The sequence below is a fragment of the Cyprinodon tularosa genome, unplaced genomic scaffold, assembly GCF_016077235.1.
Source record: "Cyprinodon tularosa strain WSP-4 unplaced genomic scaffold, ASM1607723v1 ctg138, whole genome shotgun sequence".
Classification (NCBI taxonomy): Eukaryota; Metazoa; Chordata; class Actinopteri; order Cyprinodontiformes; family Cyprinodontidae; genus Cyprinodon; species Cyprinodon tularosa.
The window spans coordinates 834,458-860,394 of record NW_024038200.1 but is presented as its reverse complement, the minus strand read 5'-3'; the positions used below and the strand labels follow the sequence as shown (position 1 = coordinate 860,394).

Here is a 25,937-nt window from a genome sequence, read left to right as displayed (position 1 = left end):
TTTCCATCAGCAAGTCACACACGCAAACACATAAGTGCTTACCTGATGAGAAACGGGATAGATTGAACCCTACAAAACGCAGCCCCCACCATCACTACCCGCCATTTCCAAACATGCACAAACAAATTGCACGCTGCAGCCGCCCGCTCGGGCGCAGACGGCCGCTCCAACAATAAAATGTGGCGCGCTGGGAGGACACAGGGGGCTGAAAGCAATCTTCCCACTGACCTTGAGTGGGGAGGACAAAATGCGTGAAGGGAAGGGGAAAAAAAGCAGATGTGAAGAAAGGGAGAGAAATACATAATCTGTCTAACCCAGTTGAAGGGAAACAAATGCTTTTACTGCGACCGAGGACGCGTCAACCTCACACATCGGACGCAGGTTTTTGGCTTAAGAAAAGCAGAATGGAAACAAGTGGAGGAAAAAAAAGCAATTTCCCTAAAGAAGGTGAGACACAGAGAGGATGAGACAAAGATTCAACATGTGTCAGTTTGGCTTTTTTAAGCTCTGATCGATTTCTGAGCTTTTCTGCATTATAACCTGCTAGTTCTCTTTTCTGATTTGTTTTTCTAAGAACAATAACAAATAAAAGCAAAAATGTATCGTAAGCTTTTTTGATAGAGATTGCAGCTTTAAATCAAACAGAATGTAAAGAAAAGGAAAAATTGTTTGCATAAAAGCAAAAATAGGTAAATACTTTAGACATTTACCTGGTAGGAGTTTATAAACTTGAAGCTATGATTATTCTGCCATCATTCTAACCCCTGATAGGTGCTGCTAATTATAATGGACCAATTCTTTGAACCGATGATAAAAAAGACACAATCATAATCAAAAGAAACATCTATTACAGGGTTCCTACAGCATAAGGCAAGTTAAATTCAAGACTTTTTAAGACTTTTTAATGCCACTTGAAATAAAAATTTAAGACCAAATTCACAAGAAACACAAGAAAAACCTGCTTGCAACTACTTAACCCAAAGGTTTATTTTAACATAAACCACTGCACTAATGTTTCAAATGTTGAAAAGCTTCCCATACAGGAAGAAAGCTAAAAACACACAAATGACAGATATATTTGAACAATTATTTAACTGAATTCACAAACTTTGTTTTAGCAGGGAACAAAACAAATCAGTTTTAAAGCCCCAACATAACCAGTGCTAAGTCTTTTTTGCAGCTATTTTTCTTTGTATTGTTTTCTTAGTATGTTCTATTTGGTGATAAGTGGAGGCGTTGCAGAGACAAGGGTGGAACTAAACTGAGAAATACCGGCTGTTTCTCCGTAACTCCATTTTGACGCTTTGTGTTTCGTGCTTCGCATGTGTGACTCCACTGCCTTAATTCCCATCGTTCTGAGCTTGAATGACCTCTTGCATAAATCCACTGAGCCTCATGTATGTTCCCTGGTTTTAGCCATGGAGGAAACTCTTGGCTGGAGACAATTTTTTATTACATTTACACTTGCTCAGATTTTCCAGACAAAAAGTTAATGGTGCATCTCCCAAATGTCCAGGCAGCAACAACACTTTATTGGTTCCGCTCTTGGGATGCAACCAATAATGTCAAATTAACGTTTTATTTAGATTACAAACATAAATCATAATAAAAATAATCCTATTTATGATTTTTTTAAAATTAAGACCAAAGAAAGACTGATTCAAGACATTTTAAAACCAATTAAGGCCTTAGTTTTATTTTGAAGAATTCAATGCCTTTTAAGGCTTTTTAAGGACCCGTGGGAACCCTGTATCAACATTTAAAACAAAACTTTAACAATGGTTAGCAGGTGGAAGGAAGCTCCAAAGCTCTCCACATGATCTCAAGGCGTCCTGAATGCAATCGCACTGGAAAAACGATCTAGAAATAAGTCAAAATGTCTTAAATCAAGTGTATCTACCTTTAGTTTGAGTAGGTAAATAAGATTAAGTTGCCAATGGGATGAGGATATTTACTCTTAAAGTAAGATAATTAGATAATATGCACTTGAAATAAAACAATAAATTTGTTTTTTCTTATTTTAAATGTAAATTGTCTTGTTCCATTGGCAAAGTGTCTCACTAACCTCCTAAATTAAGAAAAAATGCACTTATTTTAAGAAAAAAACGACTTATGTAGATTTCAATTTTTTCTAGTGCACGAAGCAGCCCATACCGATACAAGACAAAAATAATCTCCCAAAAATAACAGTCAGCAGATGCATCATTTTATCTCTAATGCCGAGTTCATTGATTGTAAGATTTTTTCTAAAACCCGAGCTCTTAAAAGTAATTGTAACTTTTGTCAGATCTCCGCTGCATCCATTTTCTTCTATGCTCTTCCTCTATTTTTCTATACTCTTCCATACACGAGCCTTTGATGCGTATGGGAAAAATAAATGGTTGTAAAAACGAGCCTTTAATAAAGTCAGACAGCACAGAATTATGTATACCACAAATAAACGCTCGGTAGAAGAACTGTGTGTTATATTCTACGGGTCAGTGAATCCGTTGTTCCTGAAGTGGATTTCTGCCTGCTGTTTTTAAACCATGCAATCAATATTCTTTTCTGCAAGCGAAAATCTGATTAATACACGGCCATCAACTCTGAATTTATTTGTTGTGATATATAAAAGTGATATAAACAGAGTTTTTATGTTCGTTTGTTTTTTTCTGATGATGAGCACAGATCGGGGTCCTTTGGGTAAAAACCGTCTCTTTCTGATCTCTGACTGATTGACAGGTGGACATCAACAGACAGTAGCCCTAGGACTGAGGTATAGGTGCAAACGAAACCAGAGCTAAGACAGATGGACGGTGTCAAAGCAGGATAAGGGGGAGAAGAGAGATGACTGCTAGTGGCCGGTGTTTCTTTGCTCACTTTTGAGTCAGCCTCACTGAGGCAAAGTGTTAATGACTCAAAGCCCAGTACTCTTCATAATCAGTCTGTGAGGATGGCTTTGGGTCTGCGTGCGCACAGACAAGCCACTAGTCTCATAATAGAGAACTTTATTACCATCTGTTCCCGCACATGCTTATTTGTTTACCCGTGACATGCACGCCGTCTTTAATGGCATCGCTAATTTTACTTTATTTCCCTCTCAGAGCCTTTTTCAACTGCCTTGCACTGCTTTTTTTTTCTATCCTCTCCTGCACCTCTTGCCATGCACGCATAGACAAAGGAGGGAGAAAAAAAAAAGCTCAACCATTATCTCAGCTGCTTCCTAACTGCCTCGAAATGCAATCGTGCTCCAGCCATTTTAATCAAAGCTCATGTGTGCATGTCAGACTGTGAATCTGTGTTTGTGTGCGCCACAGTTCCTGCAGAGGCCATTAGGTGGAGCTGCTGTCTGAGTGAGTGATAGGGAGAGAAGTAGGACGGACAGCTGAGTGGCTTACTTTTCCTCTGCCTGTTATCACTTCTTATTTCCTGGCTTAAAGGTTTGAATGATTTGTTTTGTAACTGGACGGCTTCTCTCAAGCAGCAGAGATTTTAGCTCACAGAAAGTTCAGGTCAATAGATGTGTGGAAAAGTCTCTATGTATAGGTTGAAAACTGTTGCTCATGCTATCATAAAAAGGTTTTCTCCTGAAGCTGTGTGCAGGAATCAGGATTCACACAATAAAGGTCAGATTTCTCCTTTTTATTTCATGCTTCATCTCTTTTTAGTTGATATTTAAATAGCTGCTTCTGCATGTTTATTCCACTCAACAGACAGAATAACCCCTAATTTAAGGAATCGGTGCTTTTCTTCTTTGTAAACTGCTGAACCTTTTCCCCGCAGGTATAAAGGAGAAATCTTCAGATTTTTAAAACTAAAAAAATTCATTTTATTCTCACTAATTCTTACTTTTTCCTTAGATGTACCACTCTAGAGCGAAATCGCTGTTGCAATATTTTACCATATTGATGAAATTAAGAAAAAGTTTTTTCGTTTTATGAAACTTTTCTAATAAATTATTCTTAAAAAATGGACCAGTGTTTAAAAAAACCAAGTTTGAACTTTAATTATGGAGTTAGATTGGTCTCAATTTTCACAAATACACATATGTGATGCACACAAGCACGAAAAAATCCACACGCACAAATTATCCACAGATGCAGATCTTGTCCTGCGAAGGAATGAATCACAAATGTGAAAAATGAGACCAATCTAACTCCATATTTCATTGCACCTGTTCATACATGTTTAGTGGGTTTGTAGGCTAAAGACGTTGCTTTAATGTTTCCTATTTAGTTTAACATTAAGCTGCAGGTTTCTGTAGGTTTCATTGCGTGCCGTTATCTCTGCTCTAACTTCTCTTTCCCTCAGTTGTCGAATTTGAACTGAACTAGCATGAATAGCAAATAGAAAACACTAAAGCCATTATAGAGGACTTGTTTTATTTTACTTTATGACTTCTACGTCTTCAGTAAATTTGCCTGGAAGAAGAAAACCGAGGCCCAGAATTCCTCATAATACCATTCATAAACCCGACAGACCGCACTCGGCTTTGTGAACAAACACCCAGACGCACTCGCACCTGTGCTTCCACAGATCCTCTTGGCACTTTTGTTGAGGAAGAAAAAAAAAATGGGACGGTAGCCTGGAGGAAGGGCAGGTGTCCACAGATGGAGCGCTCTTTGCCTCTCTCTTTCCCCGTCACAGATGGACTCCATCACACCTATTTCTCTCTTGCATACCCCATGGCTGCAGAATGAGTGACTGTGGGGGTGTGTTTGTGAGTGTTGACTTCACTGTAGCAGAATAGGTGAACCTTCTGCAAAGGCCTGTGTCTGTGTGTTTAAAGTGTGAAGCACTAAGAGAATATTAAGCTTCTAGTTAAAACCAAACGTGGGGCAGATTCTCATTTTCAAACACATTAATAAAATACCTTAAAAACCTGCTGATAATAATTCACCTTCAGCGTAGTTGATGGTGAGCATGTGCGAGGTGGCCTGTGGAGAGAGCCTGCCTGTCTTAGATGGCAGGGGGTCCGGCTAGCCGGTGGGACCACCCAATCTGTAAAGCAGGAAGCAAACTGCCGATCTGTCATCTGTCATCATAAGCCCACCAGTCAGTACCCTCCTAATTAGTAGCCATGGTAACCATAGCTAATTCCCCGGTCTGCCATGCCAATCACGTCCTTGTCTGTGGCGGCAATCAGAAAAGGCACATTTATCCACCGCTGGGCCGGATTGCTGTAACGTGTAAATGTGTTTGCGTGTTGGTGGTTGCCTTTGTATGCATGCGAGCTCGTCAAACCCCTGTTTTGTTTTGTTTTTCTTTCCCAGAACAATGACTTTCCCTTAAAAAAAAACACACCCTTCGCTCAGGAGGCTTTGTAAATTCATGATGTTGGTAAAGACTGCAGGCAGATGTGTCAGAGCTGGGAGAAGGGGTGTGTGCCACATTGTGATTGTCTGTGGGAATTGTTTGATTAGCTTGTTGAGTGCTAGCAATCCCCCTCACACCCACAACGCAATCAAACAACACGCACACAGATATGTTGTAGACACACTTAACCTTTTTTTCCTCTGAGGTCAGGCTGCTCTGTAAAACAACACAATCACGCTAAATATGAGCCCTGCTGTTTCCCAGATAAGTGACACCCTCACCGACGCATCTGATTCTATTGAATTTTAAATGAAATCGACATCTAATCCGAAGACTTAATCAAATAATCAACCTTGAATCAGAAAGTCAAATACGCTGAAATTATCTTGTAAATATTGAAGCACATGCACGTGATTAAATGACGTATCGACGCGGAGCAGAGGGGACGTGCAGGTCTCATACATTTCCCCCCCATCAAGCACGCCCGTCAGTCATTTGCAATCGTCAATCAGAGTGTGGTCACCAGAGACACACAGCGAAAGCACCCCATACCCCCCCCATAATCAATGACCAGAAGAGAAGGAAGAGAAAAAAGCCTCTCGCCGGCATTCACGGATTCCAATCATAACTTCAACGCCACATCAAAGCTGTGCTCATTTCAGATGTATGCTGTTTGATCCCCCGACCTGCACACACCTTCTCCCTCTTTCACTCGCAGGCACAAGCGCGCACGAGCCACCATATGCGCATGTTACCTACATTACATTACAGCGAGGCACTGAAATGAAAAATGGATAAGTTATGGGCCCCTTGCAGGAAGAGGGATGGGTTCCAGTGGAGTTCCTCTCAGCCGGACCGGATGGGGAAAGCACCCAGATCTGACTGTTGGGGTGACAAAGAAAGTCTACGGGGACTCACCTGTCTCATGGGAGAGGGTTTTGGTTCTCCCTGTGTTGCTCGCGTGATGCATCGCTCCGTACTTGTCGCTCATTGTCATGAACCCTCTACCCTTCTCTCCTCTCAGCCACAAAGCTCCACTCCTGTTTTCCCCCCTAAGAGTCTTTTTTTCTTGGTTCTCAATCTTTTTTTGCTCTTGTGTTCTCCGGTGAAACAGAGTAATTTGTGTCTCTCCTTTTCTCTTGTTCGTCTCCGTCCTGTTTTCACTGAGGCACAATCCACCAGCCAAGTGCCAAAGGAGAAGCCCACTCTCCCGCCGCACACGTGTAAGCTGTTGCACTGCAGAGATGCAAGCCTCGCACCAAAACACACATCGGTAGGGAGAATAAAGCAGAGAAGATGAGCGTAAAGCCTGCTGATCCCTTTCCTGGAGACTGTAGCTCTTCTTTTCACCTTTCCCTCTGCAGCACCAACTCCTTTTAGTCGCTTGATCTGTCAAAAATCGGGGTCAGATCAGGCAGAAGGCAACGGGCAGAGGAGAAATCACAGAGAGCGAGGAAAGCACCTTTCAGCCGGTGGCGGGCACAGCACAAGACGGGGAGAAATGCGGCTCCATCCTCCATCTGCCCACAGCTGAGACTGAGAGCAGACTCAACACACACACACACACCCACTCTCACTCTTTCTTTACTCTCTCTCCTTCTCTCTCACAGCAGCGTCGCACCACCGAGATGGAGAGGAAGGGATGACGGCGGGAGCCACCGAATGAAACAGGGAAGAGAGGAGAAATGGGGGTAGGGGGTGAGACAGCGAAAGAAGGAGGAGGTGGGAAGGAGGGCGGGAATGCACGACAGAGCTCACAAGCACCAGAGAGTGAAACAGTGACAGGAACGTGGAAATGTGACAAAGAAGACTAGGAAAAAAAAAAAAAAAGAGTGGATGGAAACGGGACGACGGAAGGCTGGGATGAGAGAAAAAGCGATATGGAGAGAGAGGAGGTCAAGGTTAAAGGGTGGAGAGGTAAAGATGCAAAGGCAGGAGGGGCAGAGGACGCTGCAGCAATATGTCAGCTCTCATATGGACATGCTCGCATCAATGCAGTACAATGTCACACATAAAAACTAAAATAAAAAAACTGGCAGTCGTGCTCTATGCTCGCAAATGTCACCTACAAAAAGTCAGAGAATGAAATGTATGTTTTTATCCATGCATAGAGAAAACGCCTGTATGACGATGAATGCATGCCGACTCCTTGAGGGGATACCAGGTGAGTGAAGGTCTTCCCACTGCCCAGCAGAGGGCACACATCTTGTCACATACAAATAACCAAAAGGCTGAGGTCATCCGGCTCGTCATGCTATATTAATGTTTTCATGTGCCACATAAATGAAGACATTAATCAACATTCAGTCTGTTCAGATTGCTTAGCTGCTCAGATTGTGTGAGATCATTCATCATTTGTATGTTCAGAGATAATCCAGCTTTACTAAGATACATGATATAAAAAGTACTCAGTTGGAGGCTAATCTGAAATACTGGACTTTTTTTAATTTGCTCTTTTTCATATTAATGAGTGACTGAGAAAGTGAATGATGCTTATTAAAAGGATAATGGAGCCACTATCTACCTACAATGATGCCTTCACTGTTTGCACGCTTGTGATTGTGAACATGCAGGTATTCAAGCGTGCAGCTCATAGAACTAACATTTTTACAAATGCATATTATAGTCCAGACCCCCCCCCCCCCCACACACACACACACACTCATACAACAACAAAATATTGTGACATTAACAAAGTTTTACCACATTTATGCAGATAAAATGCCCAACAGCGGTTAATCATCTGATTCTGCGTTCATGTCTCTGCACCAGTGACCATAACTTTTCATGTTCACTTAAAAATCATGGTGTTAACATTCACTTCTTTGCACGATCCTGTGCCGGATTACACGTTGGACCTGTTAAACCAAATACATCAATTGAAGCCCTCAGGTCAGCTGATCAAAGACTCCTCCTGCCTCATCAGACCCGTATTAAAACCTGCAGAGCTTGACTCTTCAAAAAGGCACTTCAAGGTAAAAGAATTAAGAGTTCTTCATAAATCTGTATATTTTTAAAGCTTATTCCTTAAAAAAGTAATGAAGAAATATTTTTATACAGACAACCTTTGAGGGTTTTTCCGTAATATATTTCATCTCTTTCAAAACCGTGTTTATTTCGTTTTTTTTTTAAAAACCAGTTTTTAGATTTTGTTTGATTCTTTTTATTGAATGCGTTTAATTAAAGATACAACGGCAAATTATTTAAAATTTTTTACATTAAAATGCCAGGAAATCACACTGATTGCATACAATGTTTTTATGACAATTTAAGGCATCCTGCTGGGGAAGTATTTATTTGTTTTTCTTTGAAATATTTTTTTTTTTTTTCGATTTGCAAGTAAATATTGCTTTTGTATCCAGTGGCGTGCAAAGACTTTTTGAAGGACAGGGGCAAAAAACAAAACAACACACATACCCCATCCTCACCACTATAGAGGGTGTTTTAGCACCTTTTGGCTCACAAGCAGGTAGTTTAGTAAACTGACTCCGCCAGATGGATTTGCTCCGCATATCCATCTGGAAACCTTCCGTTGAAGTAATTTTGGGAAGGGGCGACAATACTGGTTAGCTGATTGGCCTATGTTGGTGATAGACGGGCCAAATAAACCAATCAGATCAACGAAGCATATGACGTACTAACAGAGCAACGACGAAAACACAACCACAAGCCAGGCTACTCTTGCTGCTGCAGGTAAAGGCTCGTTAGCTCAGCAAATAAGCAACATGTCGGCAAAGGATATTTGCCGTATATGTTCTTTCAGTGAAGAAATACTCTGTAATTCCCATAAAACTTGCTCGATAGCCACGCTAACGCTAGTTTCATCGGCTGAAGCCGCCATGTTCTTTAGACTGAACTGTCGCGCTTCTCGTTGCGTCACACCTCAACCCGCCTCAAAGCCAACGCTGATTGGACGTTCGTTTGGTGAACGGCTCCAAATTTTCTTCAACGGAGAGTCTCCAGACTGATTAGCGAGTGAAACCTTGAAAGCTCGCGAGATCAGGATGGTCTCACGAGGCTAGTAATTTAGTGCACATGTTGGCTCCCCAGAATTATTAGTTTAACATGCGTTTTGGGTCCAAAGAGGGCATTTAAGTACACATGTTTATTCCCAAGATGGCAGTTTAGCACAAGTTTTGCCTGCAAAGTGGGCCCTTTAACGCAATTTTATCTACCAAGGGAGAACTTTAGCACACAACTTCAACAATTGGGTCACAAAGGAGTGTGGGGTGGTTGCGGGGTGACTTTACAGCGCGGCCGGCTCAGTCAGAACTTATTTTTTTAGCTGCTTCAATGGCTGCATCTGCCTTTCTAGTAGTTCGCCGGTACTGCCAGTAGATGGCGCCACGTCTGTTTCTGTCAGCTCATCACACCCGGTGCTGAGGTTCTATTTAAGTTAAAAAAGGATGATAAAAAGCACCACCGGGATGGAGTATACGGCCTTATTTTAACACAATCAACTGGATTTTGGTCTTTTGGGTGAAGGTATATATTGTGACTAGGGGTGTAAATAATAATCGTTTTGTATCGATGCATCGATCCAACGGCCGATGATCCGATGCATCGACACGTCCGCAAGAGTATCGATTCATGTTTTTTTTTTCCTCCGGTCTATTTTTATCCATTTGCTCCTGGGCATAATTCTCCCTCCCGTGCTGCGGTGGCGCTAAACCTATTTTGCCCTCCTACCTCGCTTACTGGTTATACTCTTACAGCAGTGCGTTGCAGTCAGCTTGACGGAATCATTTTTGATTTATACACAGTATTGAAGCGTGGTCTGAGCTACACGCTGTGGGTCTAGATACGGCCGAGGCGGCGAGGAAGTGGGGGCGAGTTTAGTCCGACGACGGAGGGACATGAAAAAAGATCCAGGTGGAAAAAAGGTCCCAGCGTTCTTGTGCACCTCGCTCTTCTTCTAGCGGATCAAACTTCATGAGTTGTTTTCCGCAATTTCGGTCATAAAAACAAAACCAGCTGGCCTCCTCTCTGCAGCACTGTTGGCGGTCAGCTACAACGACGTCTGGAGCCGAGGTGTTGCATTGCACTCATTGCGCTGATTTTGTGCATGATTTTTTGATGAAAGGCCTTTCAGAATCTATAACAGGGGTATTATTATTTTTCAGTGAATGAGGTTTTAATAGGAATAGGTGGAGTGCAACTTTTCTACTTATTTGCTGTTGTTACTGGCTAGCCTGTTAAGTGTAAAAAAAAAAAAGAAGAACCAATTATCGAATCGTGTTGTGGTGTATTCTTGAGTATCGAAAATAATCGAATCATTGGATCAGGAAATCGATACTGAATCGAACCGCCATGATGATGTGATTTACACCCCTAATTGTGACTAGGGGTGGGTATTGGCAAAGAAGTCCTGATTCGATTCAAATCACGATTCACATGCCACGATGCGATTCTGTCACGATGCATCATGATACTTGAAATATTGCGATGCATCGCGATGCATTGTGATATTTTCACTGAACACTGTTAGAAAAACAGTGTTCAGCCCTTACCAGTGGCTGACTGGCTGTGTGTGATCTGGATCGTGTCTTCAATTGATACATAACTGAAAGCAACTGAATCATCCATGGCTATATTTATTGAAATGACTTTTAGAGGTGTTGCCATGGAAACAAATACTGGACAGAAATATTACTATTACTGGCGTGGACACACTGACAAAAAGTGCTTAGGATTTATAAAACTTGAAATAACAAAATAAGGATAAGCAGTGCCGTTTACATGGCCTCAGTGGTCCTTTAAACCAATGAAACCAAACTATTCAAATTTATATTTCCCCTTTTGGAAATGACGTGCGTCATATTAAATCGGTTTTTACCTTCTTTGTTTTTAAAGCCAAAATGCATCCAAGTATCTGACTTGAAATGTGATGGAACCGCCGGGCGAATTTTCTCAGTCTCCTCCGTGTTTTGTTTACGAATGACTCGTCGCAGTATCCCTCGGACGGAAATGCTTGTGACACAAAGATGCGGGCGTCAACACATCCGCAGCGTGCACCAACCGTTCATGTATTTTATTTATTCCATTTTTAAAATTAAGAATCGATACTTGCCGTCAAGAATCGATGCAGTAGATCACAACAATTAGAATCGCGATGCATCGTCATGACGATTATTTTGCACACCCCTAATTGTGACTATGTACCGTTAAGCATAATCATCCCTGCTTATATATTTCCACATTGTGCCCTTGTTGAACTTGTGTGCTATAAATATATAATTATTTTAACAGAAAATATACATTTCAATACAAATAAAATGATAGCACCCACCTTCTTTCTGTACCTCACACTAATTATGGCAACATTATTTATAGCAGTATTCCTGTTTGCTCTATACAGATGTTAATATCTTATTATTATGGAGCACTGGGATTCATCAGAGGAGGTAAACCTCTGATCCACCACGGTACCTTATTATTGTTTAGTTAAATGGCATTTACTCTCCACACAGAGACTACTGTAGAGACATATTTCCATTTATAAATTGGTAAACTGGCTTAACACTTCCTAGAAATCACCTAAAGAGAGTAACTATGACTACTCACAGGCTTTTCCATCTGTACAAACAGAACAGAGAAAAAAAAAAGGTGTTTCTTCCATTGCAAACTCTGCGATGGAGTTGGAACAAACAAAACAGAACCTAAAGCTGTGCAGCTTAAATGAACTGAGAGCTTTAAAATTGTTTTATTTCTACTTTCTTGCAGTGTTATTTTTATTGAACATGTGTTTTAATAACTACAGCATGTTTATACATTTTGTAGTTTTGTATGTATATTCAGAATGGGTGAAAATAAGTCCTTGTATGTCAGAGATTTAACAGTAAAAAGGTGAAACAAAAGAGTATTTTATCCGTCATTGAAAGTGCCTGATGAATAATTTACTTCCATATGTTACGATTTAACACCTGTTACAGAGATTTTAAATTTGTGCAATTTGCTTCATTCCTCAGAGTGGATGCAGAACCTAAAATCATTCAGTCTGACTATATCAGCTCTTTGATAAACAAATAATTTTTAATTCCCCAGGATATTTTTTGCTTTCTCTCAGGTTTGAAAAAATGGAAAGCGATTTTGCATAGTATTAGTTCAACACTGACTTTGATAGAATAGTTGGTTAAATATCAGTAAAAAGAAGAGTTATTTTCTTCTCAAATTAAGTTGAATATTTGTACATAAAGAGGTGGATGAAAACCCCGGACTTTGCTGTTATACTTTACTCTCATTATATCATCATAATGAAACTTTTCCATATAAGCTGGTATGAACTTTTCTCTATATTTAACCTCTTAATGTCTACCGCCCGATATATCGCTACGTTTTTACATCACATATTTTCCCCGCATTAAATATCACTACCAAAGTGAAACCCAGCATATTATACCTCTTAGAATCAGGCAATTCTAAGGAAAATGACCATCAACTCAAATGTAAGCCAACCATACACTACAAAAACCAATAACTAATGTGGAGTAAAAATAAGCACTGAGAGTAAGGAAGAAAAGTTTTTATTTCTCTCTGCAGAGGAGAACGACACAGACAGCTAAAGAGAGCCCCCAGTATGATTCTGACTAGGTCCTGCCCCACCTTTGCATTATAAAGACTCCTTACACACGGACATTGAGTCTTTCCAAGAGAAACAATTCATCAAAAGACATAAATATATGTTCAGATAAACATTTCAGAGAACTGTTTTCCGTTCACACCAGAGACAGGACGTGAGGATCTTAAACACAATAATGACCTGTTTATCTATGTTTCCTTCTTATCTAACCTAGGGAGGAAACTCCTTTTCAAACCTCTTTCCTTTCCCTACATCTCAGCATAAAGAATGGAACAATAAGTTCACACTAATCACCATTATTCAGCAAGAAAAAACGGCACACTTTAATATTTAACCTTATTAACATTCAAGAAAAAACCACAAATCACACTAATAATTCATCATCTAATAATTCTGAATTTTTCAGATCCTAAATTGTTTTCTGTTCTGGCAATCCAAAAGAACCTGACAATTGCAAAAATGGGCTCATTTTGTCCATAACACTCCACAGAAAAGTATTATCCAGTTGTATTTCCCAAAAAATTAACTAGATTGTCGTTAAAATCCACCTAAGGTAATTTTTTTGCCATAAAAAAGTAAAAAAACAGGATGAAAACATATAATCTATCTCCGTAATGATACTACCGCCATTTGTAAGAGTGTAACTTTGATTTTGTATAATCCACAATACTATGGAAAATTCCTATACGTAAAAAAAGGCCTAGTAGTTTTTTTCAGCTGGCATTTGACAATGTAGTGGCTGATTGACCTTAGAGTGAAATAGTTTGTTAGACAATAAGATAAGCTTTGCGATGATATATTGGAAGTGTAGGGGGGGCTGAAAATATGACGTATTTACCTGCGTAAGGATCGACAGCAGAAGAGAACCTGCCGTTACGCACCGAGTGGACTTTCATGCTTCAAAACTTTAAACATTGAAAATGTGTGAAAATCTAAAAATAGACACGTCTTTTTTTGGTCAAATTAGTCATAAAATTCAAAAAATCCAGCTTAGCACATTTTGTCCAAATTTGGCAAAATTATGCCGAATGTGTTAGGAATCCAGTTTGTGTTGGTTGTGTTTTTGTTTGTCTTCCTTCCTCCACCAGGCGGTGCCTGGTTCTTGTTGGCCTCCTCACACACCAGCGGATGGTTACCTCGTTAACGGAGGACTCTTGACTGCCACTACCTCGATGCCAGAGTGTTTGCCAGTTTTGGGTACTCTAGCCAAGCTGAGTTTTGTCGAGTCAAACTGAGTTTTTGTCTACCTGAGTTTTAACCCTGCTGTTTTTTGTCTTTGCCTCTCGGCAGGAAGTCATCCTGCAAACTGGATGTTTTGGACCTTCTCCCCCCTGGAAGGATTCTCTGAGCACCAAAATGAGCTGAGGATTCAAGCTTGTGGTTTGGATCAACTTTTCCCCCCAAGAATTGTTTTGGGCTTCTCTCCGAGCAGGAGTTTTCATCTCCACTATAACCCGTTCAAGTACCGCAGGAAAACTAAGCGGCAGTCAGCTTCTCCGTTCACCAAGGAACAACCGCAATCTGGGTAAACCCTGTTCGCCCTCCAACGAACAAGACATTTACTGGTACAACCCACACCGACTGGATTCAATAAGAGACACCTTTTTCTGGAAATGTGAGTCTGCAACCTAAGTCTTCTTCAAGTCTAAGACACTAATTTCCCACTGAGCCTGAACTAACCACAGTATCTTTCCCTTCACTTTCCAGTTCTGGTTCGACAGTGTTCGGAGCAGCACTGGACTCATCTCATTCTCTCTCAATAAAACCTGTTAAATCTTTCCCTGGTCTCTCTGTTTGGTCTTCTGCATGTGGGTCAGATCTTTAGATAAATCATGACAGAATGGACCTTTAACATATAAAAAGGGTCATAGTTTGACAATGCGTATGACAAGAGATCTGAAATCGTACACAGTTGTTTTCCACAACATGAATAACAACTGTAGTAGGTGGGAGGTCAACTGTAACTTATAGAAAAGATATAACTTAATAAATATTTCATTGTTTTATTTAAGGGGGGAAAAAGTTTTTTGTTTTTGTACATATTTGAAGTCTCACAGCTCTGTTTTTTGTAAAACTAACACAGTTTGTACAAATATCTGCAGAAACTAGAAGGTCTTAGCTTTCAATAGAGATATATCACAAGCATGTGGGAATTTTATTGTCATTTTACTGGCCAGTGGCATTTTTGGTATGCAATGCGTTTGTGCTCAAGCTATAACAAGGTGGGTGTTAAGGCTTGTTGTTTAACGATTCAGAATAAGGGGTGCTAAATTGCTTGTGTATCTTTTTTTTTTACATGCATTAAGTTGGGGTGTTGCAGGTGATCTATGGGTAACAGCCATTAAAATAAGCGGACTTTGTGTTCAACAGGAAGTTGAAAGTTTTCATAAAAGGAAGGTGAAGTTTTAAGCCAGCAATAATCAGAAAAGAGCCAAATCAATAACAATTACACTACAAAAACATATTTATGGATCAGTTTACAGAGGTAGATTATCTCAGTGGTAAAAACAAAAGTAAAAAAATAAATAAATAAAACATAAGAAAGTTGTGTTTGACCTTTGCCCTTTTTCTGCAGGCTCTTTTGATATTTTATTTGTTTTATTTATTTAATTGCCATAATTATTTTTCATTTTGATCTACTTCTACAAAAAAAAATGTCCACCATCTTGTTGTGTTCATTTGTGCTCAGCTGCTCAGCTCATTATTTCCTTGTTATTGTTATTTCTGATGGTCCACATATGTTTACATGGTCACAGAGTCTCCCTCCATTCCCTGCCTTGAACCAACGCTTCCTTTGTGGCAACAATGACCTCCGATAGTTTCCAGTGTCTGTATGGACCTCGTTTTTCCACAGTGGCAAAAACTTCCACTGTTGTTGAGTCTCATATTAGGAAAACTGCAAATGGTAAAAGTTTCTATTAGCATAACCTTCTATTAGCAAAACTCTTCTTAAAACCAACCTCTTTTCTTTGGCTTTTGACACCATGTGGAGTGTTGATTTTATGTATACACATGCATATTTTTATCCTGTGCGGGCAGTGCTTTTATTTTATTTGATTTACTTTTATTTATTTTAGTTATTTTATCTTTTTTGTGCAGCACTTTGGAAACCTTGTGTTTATTGAAATCGTGCTATATAAATACAGTGGATTGGATTAACCTTCACCCTCGTTAAACAGTTCAACTAAAACATATTTTCTTTAGTACAACTGTTTTTAATATTCTTTTTTGTTTCTGCACTTTTTATTTTGTTTTATTTATTTTTTCTATTTTTTCCTACTTGCTTTGATTCTGTTTTATCTTCCTGTATTTTAATCATGTAAAGCACTTTGCATTGTCTTTGTACTGAATTGCGCTATGCAAATAAATTTGCCTTGCCTTGCCTTGCCTTCACCCATTAATTTGGTTTGGTCCAATTAATGGTTTGGTCGTTGTAGTTTGGACATTGATGAAGGCAAATACGCAACAACAAAAAAAAAAAAGTTTGCACACACTATCTGCTAAAATGCAAAAGCAAATCACTTTGTTCCTTCTTAGAGGATCAGCTTTGCTCATATAAACACATTTGAACTTTTTTTAGACATGCAAACCTTCTAAAGATCAGGCCCCAAATGTTTAGTAGAGGCTCTGCATGCTTGTAAGGTATAAGTGAAATCATGGACAAGCTCTAAAAAAAAAGCTCTAAAAGTTATTACAGGATAGTTGTTTATTTTTTGAGAATTCAGTTTTATAGGAATAAAGCATGGTTTGATTCAATAAAATATTCATACTTGACTGCTGATCTGCATTTTCGGTTTGTTTATACTTGTCAAACATACAAAGAGATAAAGGAAGAGCTCAGAGTTATTTAAAACCATCTTTTTCTAAAGGTTATAAGCAGTTAATATCTCCTTTGTAGTGATATACAACTGTTAGGGTGTTGCGGTTTAGCATAAATCTAAATTATCTGGTCCCATCGCCTCCAGCTAAAGCAAACTCCCACTGACATAAAAGAACTCTTATCTCAAAAAATGGCTCCACAGTTAGAACAAACACTATTAAATGATTGTTTAAACAAATGTTAGATCTGCATTAGATGGTTTTTTCAAAGGAGGAAGATGATTATTTGAACGGCAGCAGGAGAAACTGAGCCTCTAATAATATGAAGAAAAGAAAAACATTTCTGGGAAACAAACATGCAAAATGATTCAAAAGGAAATCTTTGAATAAAACACTGAAAATACTGCAGATTGATATCCCGCTGCCTCATTTTGGACCAGAAATATTTTATATTTATGTTTTGCTGAGTAACTGAAGAGAGAGGAGGACATTAATGTTAAAGGCCACTTCTCTAGAGGACCGCTGTCAGCCTCGTTTTCTGTTTCTTCGTGTGACACTCCAAGACATCATCTATCATCCTCAGCGTGTCACACAATTACTCCCGCGCAACACGCCAAAGCCACCCCCGTAGCGCACGTTTGCCGGGCCGGTTTCACCCACATCCGTGTGTTGGTATACGGTAATCAGGAGCGGCGCGCAACAGGCCAGACTTTCCCTCTCAGAACAAACGCTTCCAACCTAAAGCTGTAGAGAGGGGACTTTTCTTTCCAGCAGGAGAGGGGACCAAATCGGGAGGAAGGGAGTCGGTTTGTGAGTGTGACTTTGGCATAATAAAGTTACAAGCACATGTTGGGGTGTACGTGTGTGGATAGGGGAGGTTAAGAGACGGTGGATTTCTAGATGAGGTCCACGTCGATTCGTCATGATAAAAGACCCATCTGAGACAGAAGCAAATTGCTTTCTTGACAACACCCTGTAATACTCCATCATGCACACGCTCGTGCACATATACACGTGTACGAACACGTACAGTACATGGTAAAGCAAAAGGTAGACTCTTTCAGGTGCTGGTTATTTATCAATGCCATTCAGCGTCATTATACCTGGCACATCTATATAAGCATATATATTGGGTGTATATGAGGGCAACGTTGAACCTCGCGCGCTCTGTGATTCACCAGAGTCCGTCCGCGCTGCAGTAATTGAGCATGGAGGACACAGGGCTGAGTGGAAAACATGTCAAGGGAAGCTGAAGAATGTGTTAAAGGAACAATGAGAGGGAGCTTATGGAAAGGTCACAGGTAAGATGAGCAAGCATCACTTAATGACCCGACATCAAGTCAAATCTCTGTGTAGGCAATTTATACACATTTACATTCTCTCTTCTTGTATGCTCTGGGGACAGTATGGTTTCGAAAACTCAAAGTAGCTGTCAGTTTATGCAATCCATGCCCGTTATTTCTAAGATTTCTCCAATTCTTCAGTTGTCTCTTCGACTCACAACTTCTTTCTCTTTCTTATCCTACATTCTACTCCCATCCGTCTAGTTTGGCTTGTTTTTGCCTCTATGCTTCCTGCCTCCTGAAGAGAAACTCAGAGAGATCGCAGGTGAGAGGGGAGGAAGGGGGGTGTGTGCTATAAGGTGCCCCATGGCTTGAACATGGTCATTTGTCATGAGACTGAAAGCTTAAGAAAAGACTAGTTAACCTTTACAGCTGATCCCCTTGAGACACGGGAAAAAACACAGGCCAGCAAAACACCTCGAGGAGAAAGGTGGGTTGTGCACGTGCGCACGCTCACGCATGCACAGGCTTTTCTAGCATATTCCGCCACAAATCGATGGTGGTGAACTTTCCTACAGGGAAGTGAGAGGAGGTTACCATTTTTACACCAATTCTTCCCTCCAAGTTCTGGCTGCTTTCTTTAGGATAAAGTCTTCATGTTCCCAATGGCCCTTCTCATCCCCCTCCACCTTCCAAATCACCCCCCCCCCATCCGACAGAGTAATTAATCACCTTGTGCTAATGAGCTATTAACTAATGACAGATTGACATGCCTCTCCCTGTGTGTGCATGCTTCAGTGTGTGAGTCTGTGGAAGTGTTGCCAGCGCCACCCTCTGCACACTAATGTGATTAATAAGGTTAAGCTCTTATTAGGGAGCACAAGGAGTGCATGCACATGTAGGGGTACACATAAAAAAGCCAGCATGAAAAATCAAGATATTTCTTAAACCCTTAAAATGGAGGAGAACTGAAAATATCTTCAGATACAATTTGTAAAGAAAAAGTAAAAAGCGCTTCATGAAAACACTTAATGCATCTTAAAAGCATCTTCTTTTTTTATAGTTTCGCAGCATGAGAACTTTACTGTGGTTTTTCTGAGTCTTTCTGGTTTCAAAAGCAATCAAATCCGTTATCATACTAATCCTATTTGAATTCCTTTAAATAAATTGGTAGAAAGTTTGCAGGGGGTTGCTCTGGTTGGATGCAGTCGCTCCCTCTGCTACCTCAACAAAGCAACACCGCCCATTTCAACACTGTTTCCAAAGCAACTTACTGTAGTTTTTCTGATGCTAAACTAAACCTTACATTAAGTTTCAGAATATTTTTTTTCCATTAATTGGATCAACATAAAAGATGCCAAATTATAATTTGGATGGATGATGGATGGATGGATGGATGGATGGATGGATGGATGGATGGATGGATGGATGGATGGATGGATGTATGGATGGGTCGATGGATGAATGGATAATGGATGGATGGATAATGGATGGATGGATGGATTGATAATGGATGGATAGATGGATGGATGATGGGTGGATGGATAATGGATGGATAGATGGATGGATGATGGGTGGATGGATGGATGGATGGATGTATGGATGGGTCGATGGATGGATGGATAATGGATGGATAGATGGATGGATGATGGGTGGATGGATGGATGGATGGATGTATGGATGGATGGATGGATGGATGTATGGATGGGTCGATGGATGGATGGATAATGGATGGATAGATGGATGGATGATGGATGGATGGATAATGGATGGATGGATGATGGATGGATGGATGGATGGATGGATGTATCGATGGGTCGATGGATGGATGGATAATGGATGGATGGATAATGGATGGATGGATGGATGGGTCGATGGATGGATTGATAATGGATGGATAGATGGATGGATAATGGATGGATGATGGATGGATGGATGATGGATGGATGGATGGATAGATGGATGGATGGATGATGAATGGATGGATGGATGATGAATGGATGGATGGATGGATGGATGATGAATGGATGGATGGATGATGAATGGATGGATGGATGGATGATGAATGGATGGATGGATGGATGGATGGATGGATGATGAATGGATGGATGGATGGATGATGAATGGATGGATGATGAATGGATGAATGGATGGATGATGAATGGATGGATGGATGGATGATGAATGGATGGATGGATGGATGATGAATGGATGAATGGATGGATGGATGGATGATGAATGGATGGATGGATGGATGATGCATGGATGGATGGATGGATGATGAATGGATGGATGGATGGATGATGAATGGATGAATGGATGGATGATGAATGGATGGATGGATGGATTATGAATGGATGGATGGATGGATGATGAATGGATGAATGGATGGATGGATGGATGATGCATGGATGGATGGATGGATGATGAATGGATGATGAATGGATGGATGATGAATGGATGGATGGATGATGCATGGATGGATGGATGATGAATGGATGGATGGATGGATGGATGATGAATGGATGAATGGATGGATGGATGGATGGATGGATGATGAATGGATGGATAGATGGATGATGAATGGATGGATGATGAATGGATGGATGGATGGATGGATGATGAATGGATGGATGGATGGATGATGAATGGATGGATGGATGGATGGATGGATGAATGATGAATGGATGGATGGATGATGAATGGATGGATGGATGATGAATGGATGGATGGATGATGAATGGATGAATGGATGGATGGATGGATGGATGAATGATGAATGGATGGATGGATGGATGATGGATGGATGGATGATGATGGTTGATGGATGGACTCATGGATGGATGGATGGATGGATGGACTGATGGATGGATGGATGGATAGATGGATGAATGATGAATGGATGGATGGATGGATGATGGATGGATGGATGGATGGATAGATGGATGAATGGATGGATGATGGATGGATGGATGGATGGATGATGGATGGATGAATGGATGGATGATGATGGTTGATGGATGGACTGATGGATGGATGGATGGATGGACTGATGGATGGACTGATGGATGGATGGATAGATGGATGAATGATGAATGGATGGATGGATGGATGATGGATGGACTGATGGATGGATGGATGGATGATGGATGGATGGATGGACTGATGGATGGACTGATGGATGATGGATGGATGGATGGATGGATGATGGATGATGGATGGACTGATGGATGGATGGATGGATGATGGATGGATGGATGGATGGATGGATACTTATTTAATTTTTTCTATCTTGGAATTTCCTACTGCAGTTAAATTAAAGACTTCAACCTTCAGTTATCTGATCCTGACACCGACTTCATATCAGTTACAGAGACGCTGTGTTTCCATCTATTGATGTTTCTTGTGTTTTGAAATTTATCATTTAGTTACGAAACAATTAAAAAATGAAATGTCCTGTACTTACATCTTAAGTACGATCAATCCAACAATAATCCCAATAATCCCTGATATAGCAGGCTAACTTTATTATTTAGATTCAAGTATTTACCACTTGTGTTCATGTTTACATTTACAAAAAAAAATAGTTAACAGCTTGATAACTTCAAGATGCATAATAAATTCCCTGCCTCATTTTCAATTTACTGCACTTTTTTTCACATATTTATATTTATTTAGAGAGAGATGATATTCTTCACTAACCCAACTAGTAATTGTCCTCAATGTCAGTTCATTAGGATTTCACACCATCCAAACACACCTTTAATGTGAAATTACAGAAAAAAAGAGACAAACTTTTTTAAACCAGTGAGAGAAAACGACTTGAAAACAACAGAACAGCAGAAATTAGCACTTGGGGTTTTATTTACTTAGATGCCCTGGCCTTTAACTGCTCTTCTCTTTAGTTCCAAGAGAAATGTAGTTACAGTCACATCATCAGATACACAGGAGAATAGTTGCACGACACAATAGGGATTCTAATCTAACTGGGTGTGAGTCCATTTTCCCAGGATATGGATGTATGTGCCGGTGCATGTACCAGCTTTGCACGAGCTTCGGTGTGTGTCTGACCTAACGGTTTGTCCCGCCGGAGGAGTTTTGCCGCATACCGGGGGCTCATTTGCATTCTCGCAGCTCTCACCACTTTTTTTTGTGGCTTTAGAAGTGAACAGCTGCTTAATGGTCATTGCTCTTCAGAGACAGGACATTGGGAAGCACAGAGGAGGTTATCCGGGGTTTCTGCGCCACCAAACACGTATGCACGATGCACAAATGCACAAGCAGAGGCAAACACCAGGTAAAGCTTGGCTTAGCTATGGTTCCAAGAGTGAGATGTGACCATTTAGCAGATGTTTTTCTTTGCAAAAGGGACTTTGGTTACTTTCCACACTGTTGAGTTTAACTACGACGGAAAACAAAGCTGCATGTTCATGGTTTATATGGTAGTCGATGTGACAACAGCAGATTGGAGAGATATTTGTTCAGCAGTGTAAAAACAATTCCATAAAACGGAATTGAGTATGTTAAAAACCCTGTTAGAAGTGCGCTTCGTACTGGAATACAGTAGCTGAACGTTCCAAGCACCTGATAGCGGGAATAATACCAATTCTGTACACCACTGAAATCACTGAAATCTGCTCTGCTGAGGGGACGCATGGGTGAACGGAGCAGTGGAGGGTGTTTGTAAAACCTGATTTAAAAAGCAAAAGAGAGGATTGTTACTGGATTTTGAGGCGGCGGCGTGGCGAAGGGGAAGTGCTTTGGGTTAGTACCCCACCCTTAGATTTAAACCCCGTACCAGAGACACACTGACTCACGTCCAAGAACAACTACATGAAATGGCTTTCATCTCCGAGCTCATTTGACTGTTTCACTTGCAGACACACATGGACGGGCCGTGTTTCATGAGATGCCAAAAGAAGGGATTTGCTGGAATAAAAGGGGAAGTGAGAAAAGGTTATCACCCAGTGCAAGAAGTGTGGAGAGCCACCCTGCTGCCACCAGCTCCTTCTCCACGGGAAAGTTTTCCTAGAGCAGAGGTTACTGAGAGATTACTCAAATAACCTCAACATTTCAACATTTACTGTAATTATTTTCTTTTTCAGAAACAATGACATGAAATCAGTGGTTATGATGGAATATAGGGACCAGGCTAGAGATTTTTTTTTTTTTAAATACAAGAATAAAGTTATTGCATTATGAGAACAATGCTATAATATTATCTTAAAGGTGTCCAGTGTGGTCGGAAAATGTAGTTTATCTTATTTCATATATCGATTAACGCTATTTACTCACTATTACTCACCTGCAAGGCCACACAATTGTCCTGTGTGTGGGTGTTTTAAGACCACACACACTTTAACCAAAGTGTCTGTAATTTGTTTCCATTATTGTGAGTAAAGGGGAACACAATTTGTCCAGATCAGAACAGGGCTGATTACCGTGCAATAAGGGCCGTATGATGAACTTTTCTCTCTTTGCAAAGATATGAAAATAAAGTTCAGACTGAGTGAGATCCATCGATCTCGTTTTTAACTGGAGCAAAATGTTGAATATTTTTTTCCCACTACATCGCTCACATTCAGAATTCAAACTTCTCAAAGAATTTTAAAAATGGAATTATTCCATCCTGTTCAATAAATGATCAGTGTTTTTAATTCAGAGTAATTTCCATGTGAATGTGCTTTACTGGAGGCATCCATGTTTGTCAAAGAACACTACTGCCACCTACTGGTTAGTGACGTCACGGTGCGGTATCGGCTGTTGATCAAGTCCCAGTGCTGTATCTGGTGTTTGTCACAACGCGCTATTATCCAAGTCATCTTGAAAACATTCTTCTTCCAAATGTTGGCTACATATTACGGGTTTTTTCTCTGGCCAGAAGTTCGATGGCAAATCCTCCCTCTTCAAGTTGGCGATCCAACGACCAACCCGTCCGTGGAGGATCAGGAATCAGAAAGGTGGAATAACTCTTTTTTTTTTTACTTTTACCCGATGTATTCCAACATCCAACATCCGTCCACAAATCATGACAGAAAGAATATTTTAGTACAAATATTGATGTTTAAAAAGGAATTATAGGGAACCAGCTAAGGGCCCATTGATGAAAGTGGGGAACTTTTGTGTTTGGTTTAAATCCAGAGAAATGTGAGTTTAAGAGGACGAAATGATCAAACACAGACAGGGATATTGCAACGTCAGCCTCTGCACAGGGGAGAGAAGCTGCTGGCTCACAACCAGCACCTTTTGTCTCAGATCCCTTCACAGCAAAGCCTTTTATTAACAGTTTACAACATAATAGGGCGGGTCTTAAACAGAAAACCCTGTAATGACCATCTGGCTGGATGGAAGTCACACAACCGTGTGCCTCTGCCTCATGACCTACTGGATGCAAGTCATAAAAGTTTATGACCCTCCTGATTGAATCACAGAACAGAAATGTAGCATCTTATTTCTTCAATGTTTCATATGCCCACACAATAATTTTATAATTATAACTCTAACATTTTAAATGTCTGCTACTGTATATTGTCATTAACAGTTTTGTTTCTTCCAGAACTGGCTAATTATTTAGGCCACTAAAATCCCCCCCACAGCATGCTGCTACTGCCACCATGCTTCAATGTGGGGGTGAGTTTTCAAGGTGCCATGCATAGTTCCTGATCTACTAAAGGTTTCTATCTATAAAACATATATAATTTTGATAGCATGCACAAAGCTAACCTACTAACCTTGTGCACCCACATTTCTATCTCTGCCATCAGCAAAAAGTAGGCAATGCCAATTAAGTGTGTTTGACTTTGAACTGTGCAAAATAAATAGACTGTACTCCTTCAAACCTTGGTGACAGATACACAGACTTCCCATTCAAATATGGAGTTTGCAGTTCTTCTGCACTTTCATCTTTTTAACTGGGGTGTTGTGCTGTTGTAAAGCTGCAGAATTGCTGCTTTTGTGACAGCTATGTCTTCCCTGGCAATTCATACGGGGTCTCAACAGTTTGCACTGTTTCTGAAATGTCGGCCTTTCAACCAAATTAAAGGGAAGCGCCTCTATAGAGATTTTTTTTGGAAGTGTGCACATATATGCTTGAAGTGTTTCTATTTGGTTTGCAGATTAAACGCTCCAGTGATGGTGGATAGTTTTTATTTCTTCCCAGCTGGCAAAACTGCACATGGTTATTGTGTTTTAGCAGCAGCTGCATTTTTTCATATTGGCACAGCTTTTATAAGATAAAATATTCATCTTATTCTCTTGTCTCAGTTTAAGTTGCTACAATAGTAGCCATTCAAAATTTCCCACTTTCATTAATGGGTCCTTGGCTGGTTCTTGGCTGGTCCCCTACAGTTCCTTTTTAAACATCAATAAAAACTTAACATATTATTTCCGTCATGATTTATGGACATTAAAATCTAAAGAGAAGCGCCATCTCCTGGTCAGACCATGTAATTCAGTGAAAGGGTGGAGTCAGAGTAAGGAAAAATATGCAAGAGGCGTTCACTCCAGTGGCTGGAAGTTGGAGGGGATTTTGCTGGAAGTTGGAGGGGATTTTGCTGGGAGTTGGTGGGAAGTGGTCTGCAGTTCAGCTGGCGTTTGACTGGGAACGGCCATTTTGAATGGTTGCTACTGGATTTCTTGTATTGTCTGATTTCTTTCTGCAAAAGAAAGTGAACGATGGCAGATTTATCTGTGCAGAGTTTCGCCAGTTTGTCAACAAGCTCCACCACCTTCTCAGCTTCTTTCAGTGCTCCCAGTCAGGAGCCAAATCTTAGAAGAACATCTTTCCTGCATCGTTGACAAATGATTATTAGAGATGGTGAGAATGCTGGAAATTTTTACCTAGCAATAAAAAATGTTTACTCCTGAAAAAAACAAGCTGTAAAATCTGAATTTCTGGTTACGACTAGCAGAGGCGTGCACAGACATTTTGGGGGGCAGGTGCTCAGGAGGGGGGGGGTGGG

General features: G+C 40.4%; 1 protein-coding gene across 8 annotated transcripts in view; it reads right to left on the bottom strand.

Annotated features, from left to right (window-relative positions):
• tenm2 (teneurin transmembrane protein 2) overlaps positions 1-25,937 on the bottom strand; it is a 478,143-nt gene that overhangs the window by 232,546 nt on the left and 219,660 nt on the right. For 2 of the 8 annotated variants that reach the window (XM_038278108.1, XM_038278109.1), the window contains exon 1: positions 6,214-6,925. The exons of the other annotated variants lie outside the window; for them this stretch is intronic. In XM_038278108.1, coding sequence (XP_038134036.1) covers positions 6,214-6,292 — 79 coding nt within the window. In that variant the 5' untranslated portion in view covers positions 6,293-6,925. Of the gene's footprint in view, positions 1-6,213; positions 6,926-25,937 lie in introns of those variants that run through there. 8 annotated transcript variants of the gene reach the window in all.